Consider the following 26103-nt stretch of genomic DNA (forward strand, 5'->3'; position numbering starts at 1 on the left):
TGGAAAATGTATCTTGAGGACATGAAGGTAGAGAAGAACTTCTTAAATAATAATGTAATTTACAAAAATCTTAAGGAAAAATAGTAATTCAGTTATAAATGTCTGTTTGATTAAAGAGAGCAAAAACATTTCCAACTTTCTTAGTAGACTGTAGATTTACATTTAAGGCATCAAACCCCCTGCAAATTAATGAAAATGAAATATAAATATGGAAAGGCAATCATCAAAGAAGAAATAACTAAAATTCACAATTGCACTATAATTAAGAAAACACTAATCAAAACCACAGTATACTACTTTTCATCTGTTAGCCTGTCGAAAATTGAACACCAATGACTGCAAATTCTTTTTAGAAACCCTCACATATGTGCATATTAAGAAATATACAAGGGCTATTCATTGCTACAAAGTTTGAAATAGCAAAACATTGAAAATAATGCAAACATTCACTAATTGCAGAATAGAAAAACAGCAAGTAGATTATTTATGTGATGAAGTGTTAAAATAATGAATGTGCTGTGCTTAGTTGCTCAGTCATGTCTGACTCTTTGTGACCCCGTGGACTGTAGCCCACCAGGCTCCTCTGCCCATGGAGATTTTCCAGGTGAGAATCCTGCAGTGGGTTGCCGTTCTCTCTGACATTGCAGGTGGACTCTTTAGTCTAAGACACTAGGGAAGCCCAAAATAATGAGTAAAGAACTATATGCATTTATAAGGGCTTCCCTGGTGATTCAGTGGTAAAGAATCTGTCTGCCAATGCAGGAAATGTGGTTTTTATCCCTGGGTTGGGAAGATCCCTTGGAGAAGGAAATGGCAACCACTGCAGTATTCTTACCTGGAAAATCCCATGGACAGAAGGAGCCTGGCAGGCTACAGTCCATGGGGTCGCAAAGAGCTGGACACAACTTAGCAACTAAGCAACAACATATGTGTGTATACATATACATATATATAACAACATATGTGTATATACATATATATATATATATATATTTACACGCACACAGACGATGCAGTTTATCTCCGGCTGCAGTGTGAGATTTAAATAGAGAACATGGAGAGCACACACCATAGAGGGAGGGTCCCAATGCTCAAAGTCAAACCAGGTATCAAGCATTCCCTGTTTCTTCCATCCCTCCTGGAATAGAATATAGAACATAAATGTACCAGTTCAGTTCAGTTCAGTTCAGTCGCTCAGTCGTGTCCGACTCTCCGCGACCCCATGAATCACAGCACGCCAGGCCTCCCTGTCCATCACCAACTCCCGGAGTACACTCAAACTCATGTCCACAGAGTCGGTGATGCCATCCAGCCATCTCATTCTCCGTCGTCCCCTTCTCCTCCCGCCCCCAACCTTTCCCAGCATCAGAGTCTTTTCCAGTGAGTCAACTCGTCACATGAGGTGGCCAAAGTATTGCAGTTTCAGCTTTAGCATCAGTCCCTCCAATGAACATCCAGGATTGATCTCCTTTAGAATGGACTGGTTGGATCTCCTTGCAGTATAAGGGACTCTCAAGAGTCTTCTCCAACACCACAGTTCAAAAGCATCGATTCTTCGGCAATCAGCTTTCTTCACAGTCCAACTCTCACATCCATACATGACCACGGGAAAAACCATTGCCTTGACTAGACGGACCTTGGTTGGCAAAGTAATGTCTCTGCTTTTTAATATACTATCAGGGAGTCCCCTAAACTTTAATTCAAGGAATTCTTGGAAAATAAGTCAAATATATTCATATTCAGTGGCTTATCTTTGTTGAGTCACGTGTGTAAATATGAGTATGAGTGTGTGTGTGTGTGTGTGGTGAATATTTGAGTGGCTTAAACAAAATGATTTATATTTTTCCTTGACATTCTTTCTCAGCTCTTGAGTCAATCAAATATACAGCAGAGTGACTATTCTACAGCCCTAAAGCAATGCAACAGAGAAAAGAACAGAACATCTTCCATCATCCCTGGTAAGCTATGTTGAATTTTGGAAAAAAAGGAGAGCCAACTCCTTTAAATATTATTTAATATTTAAATAATATTAATAGAAGCCTTGTAGGTAATTTAACAATATTTTCCCATCTTGGAACAAAAGCAATATACTCATTTAATTATGTCAGATAATGTAACTTAACAAGGACTCAAACTTTGAGTGCAAAATATACAGAAAAATTAGCAAAAAAGTCAAGGACACTGAACTTGCAAAATGCAGTTATATTTTGCCATTTGAAGAGGTGGGAAGGAGGTATAGTGCTAAGAGCTTACTTGTTTATGATGAATGTTCTGTGTTCCCAGTGGAAAGATCCAGGGTTGGCATTTCATCCCTGAGTGGAGAAGGCGCAGACTACATCAATGCTTCCTACATCATGGTAAGTCAGAGAGCTACTGGGGAGACTGACTGCAAGCTTATGTTGCCAGAACCAAAACAGAATGGTCTGCCTGAATCAGTGACTGGCAAATACCACAGGTGGACATGAGTCAAATCTGATTACTGCAGGTTCACAGCCCACAGCAGCAGTGGAATCACAACATTCCATGGTGTTTTCATGTGTGCTGGGATTGGAGAACCCTCGGTCAATGCAACTGAGTAGATGTAGGAACCAAACTCACCATTCAGAACTGATGTTCAGTTCAGTTGCTCTATCGTGTCTGACTCTTTGTGACCCCTTGGACTACAGCACGGCAGGCCTCCCTGTCCATCACCAATTCCCGGAGTCCACTCAAACTCATGTCCATCGAGTCGGTGATCCCATCCAACCATCTCATCCTCTGTTGTCCCCTTCCCCACCTGCCTTCAATCTTTCTCAGCATCAGGGTCTTTACAAATGAGTCAGTTCTTCTCATCAGGTGGCCAAAGTATTGGAGTTTCAGCTTCAACATGATGAGTAGATACAAAACATCCACTTACCCATCTAAGTGGCTCCATTTCATTCACCAAAGCAAATTTCCTGCAGAACCAGGATACACCAGCGTTAGCAAGTCCAGTCTCATTGACATCACTCCAGGTCTGCAGCATAGTTCTCACCCTGCAAACTGGGCTCATTTGGTGACTTAGATTTCTAAAGATTCAATACTTTCTGTCTGCATTTAGCTTTACTATGAGAGGAGTGAGTGCTTTAGTAGCTGTTTTTTGACCTTCATTTCCATTTCAGGCCAGTCCATCACAGAACTTGCCTTCAGATGAAATGGTCCTAACTCCCATGCCCAAATCACTCTTCTATTTAACTAGAAAACACTAAGGCATATCTATACAGGAAATAAGGAGATATATGTTGGTGGCATCTAAAAGGGCTTCCCTGGTGGCTCAGATGATAAAGAGTCTGCTTGCAATGCAGGAGACATGGGTTCAATTCCTGGAGCAGGAAGATCCCTTAGAGAATGGAATGGCTACTCACTCCAGTATTCTTGCCTGGAGAATTCCATGGACAGAGGAGTCTGGCGGGAGGTCCCTGGGGTTGCAAAGAGTCGGACATGACTGAGCTACTAACACTTTTATTTTTAGGGCTTCCCTGGTGGCACAGTGGTAAAGAATCTGACTGCCAATGCAAGAGGTGCAGGAGACATCTAAAAGCATGCCATACTTAAAGAGGGGTTTCTTAATACTACAGGAAGCAGATATTTTTACTCAAAAATCGAGAATGGGTTGAGAACAAATGTAAATATTGCATTGTGTGTTGGTTACATAAAAGGCTGTTCTTATCACAAAAATAATTAAATGCTGGCTGCCTACAAAGCTTGCCACAGTATGTCTGAAGATTTACAAAATAGGACGAATTTTTTATCTACTTGGAATGATGTGGGATATTGGCTGAAGTTGCAGGATAGACTGGAAGTCCTTTCAAGGTCTTTTTCTGGGATTCCCTGGTGGCTCAGTGGTAAAGAATCCACCTGCCAATGCAGGAGACACAGGTTCAATCCCTGATCTGGGAAGAGTCCATGTGCTGAGGGGCAGCTAAGCCCATGTGCCTCAACTGTTGAGCATGTGCTATAGAGCCTGGGAACCCCAAACCACTGAGCCCATGTGCCACAACTGTTGAAGCCCTCAAGCCCTAGAGCTCGTGTTCCACGAGAGGCCACTGAAATGAGAAGCCCGTGCGCCATAACTAGAGAGGAGCCCCCACTCACTGCAGGTAGACAAAAGCCCTCAAAACAGCAAAGACCCAGCACAACCAGAAATAAATAAAATTATTTTTTTAAAAAGATCTTTTCCTACCCAAAGCATCTACAAGTAATGAGAAAAACATTTAATTATGTACAACCTACTCATTCAAATCTTAATATATGAACTTAAAAGTTTTCTGCTTATCAAATAAGATTGTAACCAAAAGAGAGTAAATTGAGTAGAATTCTACTTGATGAATAAATGAAGATAAAGCTTAAAAAAAGTAAAAAGCATTCCATACTTCAAATGAGTCTATGGGGGCTAGGAATGGGATCTAAGAGATTCCATTGCAGAAGGAGCCATGGTTTTGGTGAGCAGCAATATGGAAATCATGATTAATTCAATGGCACCAGCTTTCAGGTTTCTGCAGCAGCATTTGCAAGGTTCCACCCCTAGTTCCTCTCTGGTAGAGGCAGTCAAGATGTAAAGTATCCTAGTGCCAGTAGGTGTGAAATTTGGCACTGCCATTGGGACTTATGAAATGTAAGAAATGCAGAATTTCGAGATTTCTGTTCAATCTAGTGTGGGAGACATAGTCCACAAGCCATTTCATTAAGTCTCCTCCTAGAAGTGATAACTGTGATAACTTAAGGTGATAACTTCTTCAGCTTCAGTTTAATTATGTATGAAGTGAAGTTCACATTCCCTTTCTCATTGTACTGCTGTGAGGAATAAAGGAGGAAAATGCTTAGCACTGTACCTGGCATATAGGATGGGTCCATAACATTGGCTATAATAATCACATTATTATTTACAGACACAATCTAAAAATAAAAAGACTAACATGACCATTAACCTATAACAGTTTCTTTAATGTTTACAGTCATATGCCAAGGCTCTTTCTATCCTCTCTTTGATTATGTAGGGTTATTATCAGAGCAATGAATTCATCATCACCCAGCATCCCCTTCTCCACACCATCAAGGATTTCTGGAGGATGATATGGGACCATAACGCCCAGCTGGTTGTTATGCTTCCAGATGGTCAAAACATGGTAAGTGCCTCAGGTCACTTTTGGCACTTTCTTTTTAGGGTAGGTATCAAGGCACAACTATCCAAAAGTCCAGTACACAAAGTATTTTTTTCAACTAATGAACTGATATTGAAGTTGCACCTTATCTATTATTGGATCTGGTTTGAATGCAATATCTCAGGTCTGAAATTGTTGAATGACAGTTTTAAATAAAAGTAGGTTGAAATTAATTTAAGTATTTATTACGCTGCTTAAGGAATTAGAATTGCAGTCATGAATGTGGTCAGTCCATATACTTCTACTTGCATTTTTTTAATAAAACTTGTTAGGATATTTTAAGAGTAAATCTTGAGATTCAAAGAAAAATTTCAGTTGAATTTTCTATGGCAACCTGTTAACTTTGTTTCACAGTCTGACTTAGACATTAAAATCTAGAATCATCTTTGTTTTTTAATCCTCCAGGCAGAAGATGAATTTGTTTACTGGCCAAATAAAGATGACCCTATAAATTGTGAGAGTTTTAAGGTCACTCTTATTGCTGAAGAACACAAATGTCTGTCTAACGAGGAGAAACTTATAATGCAAGATTTTATCCTAGAAGCTACACAGGTACAGACATAGTTTAAATAATAAACTTTTCATCTTTTTAAATATATGCCAGTTTAAAGATCTCTCCTAGAAATTAAAAGAAGGAATCTGATTTCTTATAAATTGAGGCAAACTACCCAAATAATAAATTTTACCTTACATTTTATTTTCATTTTTTTTAATCTTATAGAATCATTAAGCAATTAGCCATCACTAAACTCCACCATCCTTGATTTCTACACACACAGGAAGTAAAAAATTTCTCCTTTACTCCAAAGCAGTTGCTGATAGAAGTTAAGTTGAAAATAAACAGAGTAAAAACAAATAATTTTATTAATTCTAATTCTCATGTTTTAAGGCCAGTGTTTACCTTGTCTTCTCCTAAGTAAAATGGGGAAAAAATTACCTACCAGTAAAAATAAGTTTACTGCCCTCTACTGATGTATGGGGGGTTGTTCAGTGAAGGACTGCTTTGAAAACATGCAGTGCAATGAATTAGAGTTGTTTTACTAAACTCTTGATTATCTACAGTTGGAATTCTTTGTCAATAATTATTTCTGTAATTAAAACATAGTTCATAAATTATTGTATGGCTCCTGTAAAAGAGTAAAAGATGCTAATAATGATGAGTAAGGCATGTGAAATTCAGAGGACTTGCTCAATCAGAAAAAAATTAAATCATATTTTAGATGGTTTAAATGTTTCACTTTAATTCTGGAACTGGTAAAATATATAGGATATATAAGAAGATTCAGTATTTGCTAGACTATTTGGCTGACCAAAACTTATAAAATTGATGATGCAAATACATTGTTTTCTAAATGTTTTATAGTTCTGCCTGAAATTGATGTTTCATATTATGTTTTGTGAGTCAAGAGTCCAGTTTTACTGTTTCATGTGAATAGCCATTGTTCCAGCATCATTTATAGATCAACAATACCAGTTCAGTCATAAATCAGATTCCTGTATATGTATAAGCCAATCTAGGAAACTGAGGATCAGAAGTTTAAGAGCATTAAAGTCATGCAATCTGGTTTGGTCATTTAACAAGGATCCGTACTGGGGCTAGAGTGAAACCCATGTCTCCATCCTCCTTGCCAGCATTTCCCACACTGTGTCATGCAATCATATTCTTCTCTTAGTTGAACCTGAGTAATGCTGCTATTTGAAGAAGTCTATCCTATCTTTTTCTTTTTTACTTCAAATACAGATGATTTACAATATTATATGTTACAGGTATAATGATTCACAATTTTTAAAGGAATGTCTATGCAATTTTTTCACTTCATGGGAAATAGATGGGGAAACAGTGGAAACTGTGTCAGACTTTGTTTTTTTGGGCTCCAGAATCACTGCGGATGCTGATTGCCACCATGAAATTAAAAGACGCTTACTCCTTGGAAGGAAAGTTATGACCAACCTAGATAGTATATTAAAAAGCAGAGACATTACTTTGCCAACCAAGGTCTGTCTAGTCAAGGCTATGGTTTTTCCCGTGGTCATGTATGGATGTGAGAGTTGGACTGTGAAGAAAGCTGACCGCCGAAGAATTGATGCTTTTGAACTGTGGTGCTGGAGAAGACTCTTGAGAGTCCCTTGGACTGCAAGGAAATCCAACCAGTCCATTCTAATGGAGATCAATCTTGGGTGTTCATTGGAAGGACTGATGCTAAAGCTGAAACTCCAATACTTTGGCCACCTCATGCGAAGAGTTGACTCACTGGAAAAGACTCTGATGCTGGGAAGGATTGGGGGCAGGAGGAGAAGGGGACAACAGAATGAGATGGCTGGATGGCATCACCAACTCGATGGACATGAGTTTGAGTGAACTCTGGGAGTTGGTGATGGACAGGGAGGCCTGGCGTGCTGTGATTCATGGGGTCGCAAAGAGTCGGTCATGACTGAGCAACTGAACTGAATTAAACCGATGCAATTTTTAAAGCAAATTTTAAAACAGAAGATTTCTCTTTGTAAGTTTAATTTTATGGACACAGCCACACCTCTGTACCTGATTTGATTGGCAATATAAAGTCCACCAACAAGGATTATTATAGCATAAAAAAGAGGCCATGTATGTACACGGCAAATGTGGTGTCATGGCGATTTCTCCTTTCCATGATGACGGATGGGATACAATGACTGCTACACTCAGTGTGTGACTTGGTTTCATCGCCTTCCTGCAATTCCTGACTTTCATAGGTATAATTATTGACAAACACTTCAAATTGGTGTCTTGTAGATAGTCAGGAGTTTAGTAAAAAGAAAAAGCCCCAGTTCATCGCACTATGATGCAATGAATGGGCTGTAACAACTCCTACACTCAGCATGTGATTTGGTTTTATTGTATTCCTGTAGTTACTGATTTTCCTCAATTCATCTACTCACCACCCAATATGACACTTTTTAAAACACTGATTTTACCTCTTCTTGTAGGATGATTATGTACTTGAAGTGCGGCACTTTCAGTGTCCCAAATGGCCAAATCCAGACAGCCCCATTAGTAAAACTTTTGAACTTATAAGTATTATCAAAGAAGAAGCTGCCACCAGGGATGGGCCCATGATTGTTCATGATGAGTAAGTGCCACTCCTTAAATCTATTCACACCTGACATGCTCTGCCTGTGTGTATATTTCTGTTATCTTTGTACTAACCTAATATTTTGGACCCATGGTGAATTATTCAGCCAGGGCGGATTATTGCTTCTCATGGACATGATTAACACAGAATAGTTTGGGTTTTTTTTTTCCACTTAGAGCTCCTGTTGAAGGCAAAAGATAGGTGTAGGGTCACAGGCATTTACTCTTGCATTCTATGCTGAGAACTTTGTGTGATGAGTCAGTGTTTTAGAACCTGGATTTTTACAGGTTCTAACCAGTGAGACATTCCTCAGCCACTGACTTCATGGGATTGGAGTAAAATTGATATCATGATATCATTTTTATTTACCAGAAATAGAAATCTGTATCCAATTGATCTTTCCAGGTTTCTGTTGTAAATCAAAATGCATGTGCATATTATATATGATACTTAGATACTTATTTTATAATATATATTCTTGCTTAACCTCAGATTGTTTTGCTTTATTGCCAACCCATTCCATAGCATAACAAAACAAAATGTATAACCAAATACTTAATTTCTATAAAGTGTCTCATTACTAATATTGTGAACACTCCACAGTGTTTCAAATTAAACCATAGTTCCATGGACAATAAAGTAATGAGACAATATATTAAAAATTTCAGTGTTCTTACTGCCAAGTTGTCAAGGCCACATGCTCTGTGAGTTCCAAATGTGAATGTTTGATGCATCTGAATGGAGTCTTTGTCCCTTCCATTTGCCTCTAGGCATGGAGGAGTGACAGCTGGAACTTTCTGTGCTCTGACAACCCTTATGCACCAAATTGAAAAAGAAAATTCCATGGATGTGTACCAGGTAGCCAAGATGATCAATTTAATGAGGCCAGGAGTCTTTGCCGACATTGTAAGTAATGAGACAGCAAATCAAGCTCTTCCTGTTAGAGCACCTGTTTCTTTCTATGGGCTACCAAAATCATTTTGTTGTGTATCAAAAAGAACACATTGATAACATTAACATGAAGTTTAACATGAAGCTGAATTATATTCCATTTGCAATCCATAGAACTGGAACTATAAACAATAAACATTTAAAGTTTATCTTCCAGAAAATTGATGGATCAAAAATTTTCAATTTCATTGTGTGCGTTTTTGTGAGACTTAGTATAATTCTGAAAAAATATCTTAGTAGAAGCACCAACTAATCTGATTTATCCAGCAAAATAAACATTTTATTCCAGAATTCAAGTTCTGCATAGCCTCAAAGAACAATCAGAAGATAGAATTCAATTGTTCACTTTTTTATCAAGCCAAATCATTTTCTAAACTTAAGAAGTAGCTAATTCTGAGGATACTTTTAAAAAAAGAGAGAGAAAGACACTTATACAATCAAGAAAGAGCATAGCACATCTGGAAAGATAAGTCTCAACTCTGAGAATAATTTGGAAGCTTTTATTATAGAAACAAGAGCTAGAAAGACAATAGGGAACTTTGTTCATGCCCTCATGGGAGAAGCTTAGGTGAATGCAGAAATCATAGGCTCCCTTCTAGCTTTCTGGTCTGTATATGGAAGGGCCTTATAAAGGGTCCATCTTCAAAGCTCCAGCCCACACCAGCTGGTCAGAGAGCAAGGAAACCCTTGTGCACACACACTTCAGAGGAGCCCTTGTTAAAAGTCTCATTCAGGCAAGGTGAGTTGTACCAAGCTTGTCATTTGAAATTGCTTTCTGGAGACTAAACTTACACCCAGGTTTCACAAATGCATTTACTAAGACATGTGGTCCTAATGATTTTCTAGGCTCACAGTCTTTGCAACTGCCTTGCCCCCACCTCACCATCCCCAAGTTGGCGTCAGAAAGAGAGCAACTGTTTATTCTTCTGTGTGTCTCTGAAACCAGAGCAGGACACATGCTCGCCTTTGCACAAAGCAGGACATAGGACTGCCCGGGCTGGTAGAGTGTGAAGAATACTGGGTGAACAGTGGGACCTGTGAAAGGCCTGCATTCCCCTTGAATTCCTGTGCTGATAATGCAGTCCTGAGGTTTTGTAACAACTGGAGAATGGAGAATGAATAACTCAGTGGGATATAAGAGTCAAGTGCCAAAGGGCTTACACACAAGTTGATAAATCAGTATTAGAACCTTAGCACATCACCTTCTGATTGATTCCATGACGTTTGAGTAGGAATGGAGTGCTTACCGCTGGCAAATGTATATGGGCCAAAGTTCTAGGTACGTAAGGGCTGGCTAATTGTAGAGCTACTTTACATTTAATCAGAAGGAGACATTAATATGGATGGTGTACCTCTGCCAATTATAACAGACCCCTTCACACAGTGACCTTCCTTGGACAGTGGCAAAGGATGACTGCAAACATGCCTTCTTTTTACAAATGTGTGTCTTCACTGGGTTTCCTGTTTCTTACCACCTCTGTTCTCCAGGAGCAGTATCAGTTTCTCTACAAAGCAGTCCTCAGCCTTGTGAGTGCAAGGCAGGAAGAGAACCCGTCCACCTCTCTGGACAGCAATGGCGCAGCACTGACGGATGGAAATATAGCCGAGAGTTTAGAGTCTTTAGTTTGACATGGAAAGGGGTGAGAAGAGTCCGCATGTGAGCACTGCTTCCCTCTTTCTAAAATCAGACTGGAAAATCAGTTCAGTTCTGTTATCTGTTTACTTCACATCACCTGACAGTTACTACCATGACATAGGATTCTGCTGCCAAATTTACATCATTAACAATGTGTGCCTTTTTTGCAAAACTTCTTGTAATTCACTTATTGTGTTTAAACTAAAATGAAATTTACAGTATTTCTAAGAATGGAATTATGGTATCTTTTTTTCATATTGATTTTAACAAAAAATTTCAATTTACAGATACTAGGAATTCCCAACTAGAATCCCAAACAGAAAACATGTTTGTTTTTTGTGTCAAATTTTTAGCTGTATTTGTAGCAATCATCAGGTTTGCTAGAAATATAACTTTTAATATAGTATACTGTAAATAAAACACCCTGCTCCCTATGATATTCAACATTTTACAACTGCAGTATTCACCTAATGTAGGAATAATCTAATACTTACTGTAAATACTGCTCTAGTGTCTCCATGGACCAAATTTATATTTATAATTGTAGATTTTTATATTTTACTACTGAGTCAGTTTTCTAGTTCTGTGTAATTGTTTAGTTTAGTGATGCAGCTCATTATCTGGTCTTACTCTGTGAGTCTTCTTGATATTGTTTTGTGTTGTGATTAACTGTTTTAGCATGTAATTTTAACTTTTATGGAAAATAAAAATACATTTGTTTTGAAGGAAGATGTTTTTATGAGAATAACACCTTATCTGACATTGTTTAAATGGTTTTTATCCAAGGCATTGCAAAAATAAATATAAATATCACCATCAGTTTGTGTTTCCTTGTGGAGTACTGAGGCATATGTAGAAGAAAATTATGGATATGTTCCCTCTGAAATGATGGACGTAAAAAAGGTTGATGGGATGGGACAGTGTACAGAGTTGATTCCCAAACTGTGCAGTAAGGCCCACAGGAAACAAAATTGAACATCTGAGGACAGCAGAGCAGTGTGTACTAACACAGCACAATTACCCCTATTAAATTATTTGGTTCTTGTTATTCAGCCACTCAGTCGTGTCTGACTATTTGTGACCCCATAGACTGTAGCCCACCCGGCTCCTCTGTTCATGAAATTCTCCAGGCAAGATTACTGCAGTGGGTAGCCATTCACTTCTCCAGGGGATATTCCCGACCCAGGGATCAAACCTGGATCTCCTGCATAGCAGGCAGATTCTTTACTGTTTGAGCCACCAGGAAGCTTCAAGTTAGGACTTAATTCTGTGTTTTGTATTTCTTGCTAATTAAGTAAAATTAAGAATGAGTGTTAGGACTTAAGATTGCAAATAGGAAGTTATTAGATTAGCTGCCAATGACAAATATTTCTTCAGAACAGGCAGGTTTTCTCACTGGATCCTTTCCAGTAGAATTCAAGTCTGGTCAATACATTTCCAATACAATCACCAAATTTAAACCATTGTAAAGAAGACGAATCTATACAAAAGATAAGACTAGCTACCTGCATGGCTATGCAAATTGTCCATTGCATCTACTGGGGAGCTAATCAAAGCACAGACATTGAATATTTATTAGGATATGTATTTAATACGATTAATATTTATAATGACCTTATGATTAATATTATGACATTTTCCAGTAGACGATAAGTGTATTGTTCTAATTTACATATTTGATGACAATTTTTTGACAGAAGTACCTAGAAGGAGTACTTTTCTCTAATTCTCAAAAAGGCCTTATTTGGGCTAGTGGTGACCCTAACAACCCATGGTTAGGGAAGTTTTATATATCAGAGTTCTTCCCAAATTTATAAAGTATCCTGGGTTTTTGAATGCTGATCAAATTTCAGTAGTACGTCTTGTCACTTTAGGCAAGTCATTTAACTTTGTGAGACATATTTTCTCTTCTGTAAAGTCAGAACTGGCCTAATGATAATTTTGGCCTCTTCTCTATAACTACTTTACAACTCTCCTTATGGAGCAGATACATCTCTGACTTGCCTGAGAGGCATGGATCCTTGAGGAGTCTTCCAAATGTATCCAAAACATTGAAAAATATCTCAGAGCTAAAATATCATTATCTTTAACGTAAATTTCAGGCACATTGTTATTGAAAAAAGTATTACAAAAGAAAAGAAAAACTAGTGTTTTTGAACATCGACTAGACATCAGTCTTTTACATTCTCTCAGAACCTTTATAACCATGCTGTGGGTTATTGTTGTCCTCAGTTTGTGGGAAAGGATAGAGCGAGCTGCTGCTAAGTCACTTCAGTCGTGTCCGACTCTGTGAGACCCCATAGATGGAAGCCCACCAGGCTCCCCCATCCCTGGGATTCTCCAGGCAAGAACACTGGAGTGGGTTGCCATTTCCTTCTCCAATGTGTGAAAGTGAAGTCGCTCAGTCGTGTCCGACCCTTAGCGACCCCACGGACTGCAGCCTACCAGGCTCCTCCGTCCATGGGATTTTCTAGGCAAGAGTACTGGAGTGGCTTGCCATTGCAATCACACCGCTTCTCAGAGGAACTTCTAGTGTCTCATGAGTCTAGGACAAGAAAAACTGGAAATATAAATACCAATTTTGTCTAGAGGAGGCCAAAAAAGGTAGAAAAATCTGGAAGATGTGAGCATTAAGCCTATCAAAAGATTTAGACCAGGGATTCACACATGTAGCTCAAGGGCTAAATGCTCATAATTGTAATCTATCCATCCATACCCAGATCCTACCACCACCACCTTTACTCCTGAAAATCCTTGCTGGACAGCTTTAATTGGAGGATCATTGCTTTACAATGTTGTGTTGGTTTCTGCTGTACCACACTGATCTAACTATATATATATATGTATACATGTCCCCTCCCTCTTGAACCTCACCTCTAAGTCATCACAGAGCACTGAGCTGAGCTCCCTGTGCTATACAGCAACTTCCCACTAGCTATGTTTTACACACACACACATGTATATGTCAATACTACTCTCTCAATGTGTCCTATCCTCTCCTTCCCCCGCTGTGTCCCCACAACTGTCCTCTACATTTGCATCTCTATTCCTGTCTTGCAGATAGGTTCATCAGTACCATTTTTCTATATTCCATCTGTATGCATTAGTATATGACTTGTTATTGAGAGCCAATGCAGTGTTTCTAGCTACCTTTACTCAAGCTTACTGACATTTCCTTTTCTAGCACTAGATCCTCCTCTTCAATCCTACCCCTTTATCACTTAAAGCCCAAATCAGTTGCTATATTATCTTAGTGGGTTCCCCCTCCCACCCTAGTTCCCTAGTTCCCATGTCTTCTGAGTGCTCTTCCAGACTGCAAGTGGAATCAATGCAACACAACCGTTGTTGATGTTCAGTTGCTCAGTCATGTCCGACTCTCTGTGACCCCCATGGACTACAGCACCCCAGGCTTCCCTGTCCTTCACCACCTGCCGGAGCTTGCTCAGGCTCATTGAGTTGGTGATGCCATCCAATCATCTCGTCCTCTGTTGTCTCCTTCTCTTCCTGTCTTCTGTCTTTCCCAGCATCACAGTCTTTTCCAGTGAGTCAGCTCTTCACACCAGGTGGCCAAAGTATTGAAGCTTCAGCTTCAGCATCAGTCCTTCCAGTGAATATTCAACACAAGTGTTATCTCCTAACTGATTATGTTAAAATCAATGTTTTGATTAAAAAAAAAAACCTGCCAAAACAGATTATGTCTTTGCTTACTTATAGATTATTGATCTCTACATAATTATTTTTGACAGGTGGGACCAGGCCTTAATCAACTTTGATCCTTTTCAAATAGCGTAGATATTTTCTCAACTGCCATATGTCTCAAGTATCATACCTGCTTATTTTGACAGCAGAATTAGTTTCATATGCCAGAATATGAGCACAGTCTCTCAGAAGGTTTAATTTATATCCCTCAACTTAAGCATTTTTCCTTCAAGGAGAAAAATAAAGTTTTATTTGTACAACTTGATAAATAATTCTCACCCCATACAATTCACACAAAGTGCACAATTCGGTGGTTTTTAGTATAGTCACAGAGTAGTACCTCCATTACCACAAAATCAATTCTATAACATTTTCATCATCTCCCTCCCAAAACCCCAAATTTATTAGCAGTCACTCCTACTTCTCCCCAACATCCCCCAGCCCTAGGCAACCACTAATCTACTTTCTCCATATAGAGATTTAACAATTCTGGACATTCCATACAAATGAAATCACGCAATATGTGGCTTTTCCTATCTGACTTCTTTCACTTGAAGTTTACCCATGTCGTGGCATGTATCAGTACCCAATTTCTTTTTAATTGCTGAATAATATTCCATTGTCTGGATATGCCACATTTTATTATTTGATGGGCATTTACTTGTTTTTATTTCTGGCTGTTATGAATAATGCCGCTATAAACATGTTTACAAATTGTGTGGATGCATTTTCATTTTTTTCTATACCTAAGAGTGGAATTACTGGATAATATGGTGAAAGTGAAGTCGCTCAGTCATGTCCGACTCTTTGTGACCCCATGGACTGTAGCATACCAGGCTCCTCCATCCATGGGATTTTCCAGGCAAAGGTACTGGAGTGGGTACCATTTCCTTCTCCAGAGGATCTTCCTGACCCAGGGATCGAACCCAGGTCTCCCACATTGCAGGCAGACGCTGTACTGTCTTAGTCACCAGCGAAGCCGCACCCTTCACCAGGGATAATATGGTAACTCTATGTTTAACCATTTGAGGAACTGCCAAACTGTTTCTCCAAGCATCCGTACCATCTTATATTTCCACCAGAAGTTTATGAGGGTTCCAATTTCTCCAGATTTTCACCAACACTTACTATTTTTTCACAATAGCTATCCAGGTGACATTGAAGTGCTATCTCATTGTAGAATTTACTTCTATTTCCCTGATAGCTAACGTGTGTTAAGCATCTTTTCATGTGCTTAGTGGCCTTTTGTATATCTTCTTTTGAGAACTGTCAATTCCAATCCTTTATCCTTTTTTTAAAATTAGGTTCTTTGACTTTTTGTCGAATACAATAGTTCTCTATCCAAGTTCTTCTCTTACCTGATATATAAATTGCAAACATTTTCTCATTCTGTGGGTTGTCTTTTGCCTTCTTGATGGTATTCTTAAAAGCACAGAAGGTTTTAATCATGACGACATGCAATTTATCTATTTTCTTCCTTCTGTTGCTCGTGCTTTGGTGTCATTTATTTCAGAAACCATTGCCTAATCCAAGGTCAGGAAGATTTACACCTGTGATTTCATCTAAAAGTGTTACAGTGTTTGCTCTTATATTTGGGTATTTGGTCCATTTTGAGATAATTTTTATGTGCTGTGAGGTAGGGAGTCCAACTTTATTCTTTTGCATGTGGATATCCAGTTGTTTCAGCACCATTTGATGAAAAGACTATTTTTCTCATCTGAATTGTCTTAGCACCTTTTTCAAAAGTAAATAAGCATTATTTCTGAACTCTCATTCTATTCCTATTCTACACTTTTTTTAAGAATTGTTTTAATATCATTTTTGCTTTATTCATTGATATTGTATACCAGTACAATTAATTTTTGAATGTTAATCTTGTATCCTGCAACTGATGAACTCATGTATTAGAACTAATGTTTTCTTAGATTATTCTTTTTCATTCTCTGTGTATGAGATTATACCGTCTGCAAACAGAGATAGTTTTACATCTTTCTTTCTCATCTGGTTGTCTTCTATTTCATTTTCTTGCCTAATTGCCCCATCTAGACCCTCCAGTACAAGCTGAATAGAAATGGCATGAGTGTACATCTCTGTCTTGTCCCTGATTTCAGGGGAGAATCTGTCAGTCTGTCATCATTAAGTATGATATTAGCTCTGGGTTTTTCATAGATACGCTTTATCAGGTTAAAGAATTCCCTTCTATTCCTAGTTTGTTTAGTGTTTTTTTTATCACAACAGGATGTTGGATTTGTTAGATTCTTTTCTTGTGCCTAATGAGCTGATCCTGTAGATTTTGATTTAATCTTACCTATTCCTTTTCTAAACATTAAAGAGGAAACTATCAGAAATGTCACTTTCTTAAATCATAATTTTACAAAAAGGCACAAAATAGCATTATTGCAAAAGCTTGCAGACAGGTAATCTAGAAACATCCAGCTGAATCAGTCTGAAAAAAAAAAAATCTGTGTGAAGAAATTTTCTTCTTACTAAAAAGATAAAACTTCATCTGCTAAATATAGGAAAATATATTCTTGCAAGGAAAAAAGTTGCATCATAAGTTAACAAGTAGTATAAGCATTATCACTTTTACATATACATGAAAAAAAATACATGATAGAATTATTAAAGTTCTCTGATAATTACTGGCATCTCTTGTAACAAATGTTTTCATATTAAAATAGAGATTTATATTTCAAAAACACCATTGTATTGACATATCATGCTTTATGTTTTAAAATACCACATTAACAAGCATGTTTGCCGAACGGAAGTTCAGAGCTGTGTTGGCTGGAAAGATAAAAACAAAATATAATTCCCAATTATGGTTTGATTGTGCTCTGTGTAGTATACATGATGCCTTCTGCTTTAATTCGCTCCAATATTGGTCCATAGATCTCCTTTGAAAAGGGTCCCATCAGGCCTTTAGCTTGAATTTCACCTAGAAGAAAATAAGTTTGAAGTTACCATTTTAAAGGTGGTAAGAACGGTTAATTTCTACAGCAAGAATCACCATATAGCAGGAAACTCCAAGTTAATGAACTCCAAGTTAACAGATGTATCTTCTGTTTATTTCACATTTACATGCATTGATTTTTTTTATTCCCTTCACACCTTTACAAGGACAAAATGAAGTGTTATATTCAGAGATAATGCTTATTGAAAGGATATATGACCTTAAGGAAAGTTGAAATTTGAATTCTTTTAGTTCAAAACATATACTGAGCTTCCACCATATAGCAGGAAACTCCAAGTTAATGGATTTTTTTAATAGCAGCTTAAATATCTCCTACTGGATTAATACATAATCAACACACTGTAAGGAAAAGGGATTCATGGAAAGCACAGCTGAACTTAGGGACTGAGTCTGAATTCATACACCTAACTGCATTGACTACCAGATCAGAGAAAAAAGTATAAGAAGAAAGAAAACTTGTAAACCTAACTGGTCTGATTTGCTGATGCCATTTTTTAACACAAACAATGAAATTAAACCAATGTGAGGGAATTCCCTGGTGGTTCAGTGGTTAAGACGCCACACTTCCACTGCAGGAGGCATAGGTTCGATTCCCAGTCTGGGAACTTAGATCCTACATGCTGCACAGTGTGGCCAAAAAATATCTGAAACCAATCTGGTAACTTTGACACTGGCATCTGTTAGGATGGCTGAAAGAATAAATTTGGGCACTTTCCTTAAAGGCCATGATGACCTCATCCCACATCTCTTCTTCACTATAACCTCAATAACTAGTAGGTAGTTTAATTGGATATAGACTAACATTCCCTGGTGGCTCAGTGGTAGAGAATCTGCCTGCCAGTGCAGGAGACACAGGTTTAATCCCTGGCCCGGGAAGATCCCCTGGAGAAGGATATAGCAAACCACTCCAATATTCTTGCTTGGAAAATTCTACAGACAGGTGAGGTGGGGTGGGTTTCAGTCCATAGGGTCATACAATTTAGCAACTAAACAACAACAATATGCTACTATAGATGTATCTTCTGTTTATTTCACATTTACATGCATTGATTTTTTTTATTCCCTTCACACCTTTACAAGGACAAAATGAAGTGTTATATTCAGAGATAATGCTTATTGAAAGGATATATGACCTTAAGGAAAGTTGAAATTTGAATTCTTTTAGTTCAAAACATATACTGAGCATTGATAGTATGTTGAGATATGAGGATTAATAAAACATGGCTTATATTTTTGAAGATCTGGAAGTGACTACCCTCTGCTATTTCAGTGTTACCACTCCCAAAATACAAAAAAGAAAAAAAAGAAGGCAGTTAATATTCCCTGGGGACCCCTTCTATGTGATAGGTGGTTTATGTATTATTTCACTTCGGTGTCATACAACCCTACAAGTTAGTGATCACAATTTCCCCAGTTTACAGATGAAGGAACTCTGATGCAGAGATTCTAAGTAACTGGCATTCCATCACTCAGCCATCTTGTGGCTTACCTGGAACAGAAATCAGGTCTAACTACAAAGCCCATGTTTTTAACTCATCACAAGGTGATCTCCCAGTCAGCCAGAACTTGGCTCTTCTGAACTGGTCACTTTTAGTGAAAGCCAGTGTCATATTGAAGACTAATTATTTGATTAGTCTTGGTGTCATCCAGGTGTTGAATGACTTGCAGATAATATGGAGACAGACGTGGTCCTTCAATGAAAGAACTTACCATCAAGTAACATCTTGGCTGCCATAGCAGTGGGTAACCCCACAGTTTTAGCCATGGCTGAGAAACCATTGACATCCCCATAAACAACAAGATCAATAGTTTTATTTTCCAAATGTCCAGAAGGATGTCTGATTCCAAAGCTGTCTCTCATCACAATCATATCTTTCTCTCCAGGACCTTAAAATTAATAAATATACATTTGAAAATGTCATTATCATTACACCTCCAATACCATATTTCACCCCCCTGCTCCTCCCCTTCTGCTTTCAAGTATTCCCTCCCATTATGTATATCCTTAAATAATTATATATACTGCTTTGTATCCCAAAGGACAAATTAAAAATTCAAGGAAATGATAACTCTGACCAGATTCCTCTGTCCAGACTGGTCTCACTGTAACTCAGTTACAGACATGAGAGTACTGCTGGAGAGGCCATCCTCTCTTCTCCCCGGAATGTTGCTTCAGCATTCCCTTAATGTGTCAAAAATTAAAAGTAAAACTAATAATGGTTTCCTTTGCCATATTTTCAAGTTCACTCTTACTTAGTAGTTCTCTTATTCTTCCCTCTGGAGAAACAGCCCTAGTGCTCTTTCCCTCACATCAAGTTTGTCCATTCCCACTGTGTGACTCCTGCCCTCCAGTCTATTCACTGGCTCTTAAGATCCTTCTTCTGGGATGTTCAGCTCATAGCCTATGGCCTACCATAGGAAAGTTTCACAGCCAGATGCTTGGAGAGGGCATCCACGAGAGACTCAGCCTGAGGGACTTGTTCATCCCCAAGTAGGCCCAACCTGAGAAGAATAAGAGATGGCTGCGTTAATTCCAAGTCCAACATATACGCTCACTTGGGAAGCAGAAGGGAACACTCATTGGATTTCATCTTGAAAGGGCAGAATCGTAAGATGACAGCTCAAGTTATAGGACTCCCAAGTTACTGTAAAATAATAACAGTAATGTCTTCACCTTTGGAATCATCCCCAGACTCTCTCATGAGTGCTGCCTGGAGCCAGACCTGACACACTGTCAGTGCTCACTGTTGCCAAGCTTCTCCTGAGATTAACTTACAGGTTGGTTGTCCCATGTGAAGGATACCAGCAGAATGTGTCATGGCCAGGTGAATAAGTATTTTAAAGTAGTTAAAGAAGAGTGGGAGAATCTCCTACAGGAGAGAAAAAATGTCCCACCTTTCTAGAAAACTGAGTAGTGATGTGTCTCAAAAATAAGTATTTCCCAAGTTATAATTGCCATTGGATTCCTCTCTCTACCTACCTTTAAATCCCCTTATGAACATAGTATGTGGTAATCTCTCTACAACAGGCCAACATTAGAGCAGCAAATTCATCAAAGACAGTGTGAAATGTCTGTTTCTATCTTGACCTTTCTTTGACTAGAAAGAACTAAGTGATCATTGATCCAGTATTTTGCTCTAGGTTGACCGGTGCGTGCCTACCATTCAAGAGCCTCCAGCTGGGGTGTGTCTCCTCCTAGTTTCTTAAAGACAGCTTCCTTAAGCACATCACATTTGGAAGAGGATGAAATCCCAACTAGATCACAGAGGAGTTCTTTCTGGTTAGAAAAACAAAGATACAACTTCTAAGTTCCAAATAGAATAAAAAATAAGTTTAGAGATTATCCTAGGAAGACACTGGACCTCAAATTTTAAATTAGAGATAATTAGAAACAGTAAATTGTGGCACACACATGTGCATCCATATGTCTGCACACCTAAACATCAATAAATGCATGGTATTTTAGAATAATATTTCAGCAATAAAAATGAGTCATAACACCAAATCAACACCAAAAGAGTAATATCATATTTACAATCACTTTGCCTGCCTTTGCAGATCCTCTTCATCACCTTTCACCCATTATCCCTCGCCCTCCAGAAGTCTAGGATTTGGTATTCTTGTTTTGGCCAGGATAGAGTGGAAGGATCTTCACTGTGGTTGCTAGTAGCAACCACGATTCTTTTGTAAGTTCAAGAAATGAGGGAGATTGTGCAGATAATAAAATCTCAAAGGAAGAATAGTTAAATGGTGGTCATAGCTTTTTCCACTTTCTAAACAAGACTTTCTCCAGGCTGTGCTCTAGATTAAAGATCAACAAGCTTGCTTGGCAAGGGAAAAAGAAGGTGGGACAAATGGGGAGAGTGGAGAGATATATATGTATATATATGTGTGTATATATACACTACCATGTGTAAAATATACCTAGCAGGAAGTTGCTATATAGCACAGGGAGCTCAGTTTGGTGCTCTGTGATGACCTGGGTAGGGGGATGGGGGTTGGTAGGGAGGGACAAGAGGGAGAGAATATATGTATACGTGTAGCTGATTTACTTTGTTGTACAGCAGAAACTAACAACACTGTAAGGCAATTATCCTCCAATTAAAAATCAAAAACCTTCCCATAAAGAGGAAAAAAAAAAAACACTAGTTCACAGTCCAAATTGAGCTCACCACCTGGTTTTGAAAATAAAAACTTTTATTGAAACATAGTCATGCTCATTTTTTTATGAGTAGTCTGACAGAAACCATGTGACCCATAAAAGCCTAAAAAAGTTACAATCTGGCCTTTTACCAAAAAAACAGTTTGTCAGCCCCTGTTCTAGACTGCAGCTGCCAAGATACGGGGACCAGCCCCAAGAATGCTTGTACCAACCTTCCCAATCAGATTCATTCCATGGATATTTATTCACTTCTGTCCAACAAGTTAATTTATGAAAGCTGAAACTTAGAATGAAAAAACTCTCATATACACAAAAAAATGAGAATTTAAAAGCAACCAGCTAACAAGAATACCACAGCTTCACTGGGAGACTTATGGGATTAGCAGTACAGATTCTTATCTCCTTGGGACAGATTTCTGGCATCTCTATTGAAATATGGGCATGTTAATTTAAGTTGGATGACCAGGTGGTAACAAATTAATTCTTGGCAGTTAGTGGAAGCTTTATTTTACATTCAGTTCCAAGTCTCCAAAGTCCCTTCTAACCCTGAGACTCTAGGATTTAAATACAATACAGATATGTGCATAAACTCATATTCCTCATGGTTACAAATGGTCAAAACGAAAGACCTAATTTGGGCATTGGGAATCAGTTCTGGAATACCACCAGGAGCTCTCCTGCCTTCCCAGGTTCAGGAGGCCCGTAGTTTAACTCTTGTCAATGGGGCCAGCACTTAGACAAGTGGCAGAGCCCAGAGCCCAACGCAGAGGGCAAGCCCATCCCTGCTCAGGGCTGAGGGGGCAATCAAGTGGTACAAGTTGCTACAGGAAATAGGCCCTATGGGTCAGCCTCCATGTCCCCTCCATCCTCTCAAAACAGTGAAGGGAAAGGGGGATTTGGAACTAGGACTTAACTTCTTGCACATATACCATAGGATGGGTTCTTTACTGGTCAAAACCCAGGTTCAAACCTGACCATTTCAGAAGGCATTTCTGAAGAGCAGCAGACAATGTGTAATTCCAGAGTCACTCACCCAGGTGAGCGGATTAGCATCAGGTTGAAGGGCAGGAAACGCATCTTTGTTTATGAGACCCAACTTCACAAATCCACTCAAAGCTTTGGCATACCCCTGTAACAAGAGTTGGTAAGCAACACATGAAAGTGTCTTGAAAATTGTTTTTTAATTCTTTTGAGAAGAAGAATCTATCTTCATAATTCATTTACAAAACTGGCAGAAGATAGCCATTTGTATTGCTGGCATTGATGCAGCCACCCTTTGGTTCAAACCAAAATCAGTAGTGTAACAACCATTCCACTGGTTTACTTAAGAGAACTTGAGAAACAGGGTCTTTACTTTTTCTTGGTAACATGTGAGTGGTGCTTTTCTGACAGCATAAAAGCAAATTTCCTCTTGTGTTACACACTCAAGTCAGCAGAATTGTATTTAACAGAACAGTTGTTCTCTCTTTTATAATGGAAGAAGGAGCATGTAAGAATATCTCCCAAAGCAGAAAATCTATTCCACTCATTGAGTCATTATTCTAATGCAAATAAGGAGCAGGGGAAAAGGTAAGAATTCGAAATTTCTAAAATGTCACCACTGATAAAAATTCCTCATGGGTCCTTCATTCTTGTAGGACAGGCCAAAGTTCTTGGCACAAAACCCATGCCAATACACCCCTCCAGCTTGATTCACTAATGATCTTCTACACCACTCACATTCCCTGAATAAGCCGCTGGGCTCTTCCAGAGACATGGGCCTTGGTGCACACTGTGCCTGTGCCTGGAACGTGGAAACACCTCTTTCTCACCTATGAAATGTTTACTCTTAAGACCCAGTTCAGTGCATCCGAACTTACCACTAGGTAAGTGGGCACTCCCTTCTGCTCTGGATTCCTGCATTATTTTGTGCATACCTCTACAATGGCACTTAACACAAACTGTAATTCATTGTCTATTCAGCTGCTGAACTGTAGGCATAGAAAGTATGTGTGTCCTTCATCCCCATGCCCTCACCCCTTTATCCATCATCCAGTATGCTAAAAAAAAAAAAAAAAAAAAAATGACAGGATGCATGGATTCTGAATGATAATAAAGTGAAGGAAGATCATAATGTATGTTCTTCTGTGAGCAAATCATGGTGGGGGAGGGCGGAATGAGAAAGTCAAAATAAGGGGCTGTATAGCCACTGCGTCCAGTCAAAGCTATGGTTTTTCCAGTGGTCATGTATGGATGTGAGAGCTGGACTGTGAAGAAAGCTGAGAGCTGAAGAATTGATGCTTTTGAACTGGAGAAGACTCTTGAGAGTCCCTTGGACTGCAAGGAGATCCAACCAGTCCATTCTAAAGGAGATCAGTCCTGGGGGTTCATTGGAAGGACTGATGCTAAAGCTGAAACTTCAATACTTTGGCCACCTCATGCAAATAGTTGACTCATTGGAAAAGACCCTGATGCTGGGAGGGATTGGGGGCAGGAGGAGAAGGGGATGACAGAGAATGAGATGGCTGGATGGCATCACCGACTCGATGGACATGAGTTTGAGTGAACTCTGGGAGTTGGTGATGGACAGGGAGGCCTGGTGTGCTGTGATTCATGGAGTCGCGGAGAGTCGGACACGACTGAGCGACTAAACTGAACTGAACTGATAGCCACTGCAGTTAGAGAGAGAGAAACAGAGAGAGAGAATAGAAGGAAGAGGAGGAAGGCAGGAAATTATTTCAGAAAGCAATAAAGTTATTAAGATACAGTTTCTGTCGCCCATTGGATATTTCACCATTTAATGTGTGGATCACAATAAACTGTGGAAAATTCTGAGAGATGGGAATACCAGACCACCTGACCTGCCTCTTGAGAAACCTGTATGCAGGTCAGGAAGCAACAGTTAGAACTGGACATGGAACAACAGACTGGTTCCAAATAGGAAAGGGAGTACATCAAGGTTGTATATTGTCACCCTGCTTATTTAACTTATATGCAGAGTACATCATGAGGAACGCTGGGCTGGAAGAAGCACAAGATGGAATCAAGATTGCTGGGAGAAATATCAATAACCTCAGATATGCAGATGACACCACCCTTATGGCAGAAAGTGAAGAGGAACTCAAAGGCCTCTTGATGAAAGTGAAAGAGGAGAGTGAAAAGGTTGGCTTGAAACTCAACATTCAGAAAACGAAGATCATGGCATCTGGTCCCATCACTTCTTGGGAAATAGATGGGGAAACAGTGGAAACAGTGTCAGACTTTGTTTTTTGGGCTCCAAAATCACTGCGGATGCTGATTGCAGCCATGAAATTAAAAGACGCTTGGAAGGAAAGTTATGACCAGCCTAGATAGCATATTAAAGAGCAGGGACATTACTTTGTCAACCAAGGTCCGTCTAGTCAAGGCTATGGTTTTTCCCGTGGTCATGTATGGATGTGAGAGTTGGACTGTGAAGAAAGTTGATCGCCGAAGAATTGATGCTTTTGAACTGTGGTGCTAGAGAAGACTCTTGAGAGTCCCTTAGACTGCAAGGAGATCCAACCAGTCCATTCTAGAGGAGATCAATCCTGGGTGTTCTTTGGAAAGACTTATGCTAAAGCTGAAACTGCAATACTTTGGCCACCTCATGCGACAAGTTGACTCACTGGAAAAGACTCTGATGCTGGGAGGGATTGGGGGTAGGAGGAACCGGGGAAAACAGAGAATGAGGTGGCTGGATGGCATCACCGACTCGATGGACATGAGTTTGAGTGAACTCCAGGAGTTGGTGATGGACAGGGAGGCCTGGCGTGCTGTGGTTCATGGGGTCGCACAGAGTCGGACACGACTGAGCGACTGAACTGAACTCAACTGAACTGAATGTGTGGATTTTCACATTTCTGAAAAGCTGTACTATGCAAACTGTTCAAAGGTTACTAATTAAAGAATTCACATTCATTTGCTCTGCTGCTGCGGCTGCTAAGTCGCTTCAGTCGTGTCCGACTCTATGCGACCGCATAGACAGCAGCCCACAGGCTCCCCCGTCCCTGGGATTCTCCAGGCAAGAACACAGGAGTGGGTCACCATTTCCTTCTCCATCACTTGCTCTAACCCAATGTAAATACAGTTCAAAGAGGAGAAACAAGAAAGCAGTAATTCCACCTTGCTTCTAGGATCTGATAAATGCCAGAATGCTTTTCTTCCAAAATCTCAGATACTGAGACATTTCTGAGCTATTTCTCATTCTCAGAAATATATTTTTATGGTGACCTCTTGAGATGAACTTATTATGTATCTTCATTTATCAGTAAGTCCTTAACAAATTGCTGTGCTTATGGCTGAGGCCACAGAGATGAAATATGCATTCCCCACCCATTAAGACACTATAGTCCCAGAGAAAGGTCAGATAAGACAAATGAATAAGGCCTGGT

At 39.2% G+C, this 26103-nt stretch overlaps 2 protein-coding genes across 4 annotated transcripts in view; one reads left to right on the forward strand and one right to left on the reverse strand.

The window, feature by feature from the left end:
* PTPRZ1 (protein tyrosine phosphatase receptor type Z1) overlaps positions 1 to 11696 on the forward strand; it is a 200944-nt gene extending 189248 nt beyond the window's left edge. For both annotated transcript variants that reach the window (XM_055421178.2, XM_055421179.2), the window contains 7 exons: positions 1865 to 1958; positions 2284 to 2357; positions 5016 to 5144; positions 5586 to 5732; positions 8145 to 8287; positions 9061 to 9196; positions 10730 to 11696. In XM_055421178.2, the coding sequence (XP_055277153.2) occupies positions 1865 to 1958; positions 2284 to 2357; positions 5016 to 5144; positions 5586 to 5732; positions 8145 to 8287; positions 9061 to 9196; positions 10730 to 10870 (864 nt within the window). In that variant the 3' untranslated portion in view covers positions 10871 to 11696. The remainder of the gene's footprint in view (positions 1 to 1864; positions 1959 to 2283; positions 2358 to 5015; positions 5145 to 5585; positions 5733 to 8144; positions 8288 to 9060; positions 9197 to 10729) is intronic.
* A 1588-nt stretch (positions 11697 to 13284) lies between these two features.
* The window catches only part of AASS (aminoadipate-semialdehyde synthase), an 83667-nt gene continuing 70848 nt past the window's right edge, over positions 13285 to 26103 (reverse strand). The window contains exons 19-23 of one of the 2 annotated variants that reach the window (XM_088834646.1): positions 22746 to 22841; positions 20712 to 20827; positions 19964 to 20052; positions 19261 to 19437; positions 13285 to 17514 (exon numbers count right to left, since the gene is read on the reverse strand). In XM_088834646.1, coding sequence (XP_088690772.1) covers positions 17396 to 17514; positions 19261 to 19437; positions 19964 to 20052; positions 20712 to 20827; positions 22746 to 22841 — 597 coding nt within the window. In that variant the 3' untranslated portion in view covers positions 13285 to 17395. The remainder of the gene's footprint in view (positions 17515 to 19260; positions 19438 to 19963; positions 20053 to 20711; positions 20828 to 22745; positions 22842 to 26103) is intronic. The other variant, XM_055421180.2, reaches the window with a different exon arrangement.

Source organism: Moschus berezovskii, chromosome 3 (assembly GCF_049115385.1).
Source record: "Moschus berezovskii isolate FMDL1 chromosome 3, NW_MosBer_1.0, whole genome shotgun sequence".
NCBI lineage: Eukaryota > Metazoa > Chordata > Mammalia > Artiodactyla > Moschidae > Moschus > Moschus berezovskii.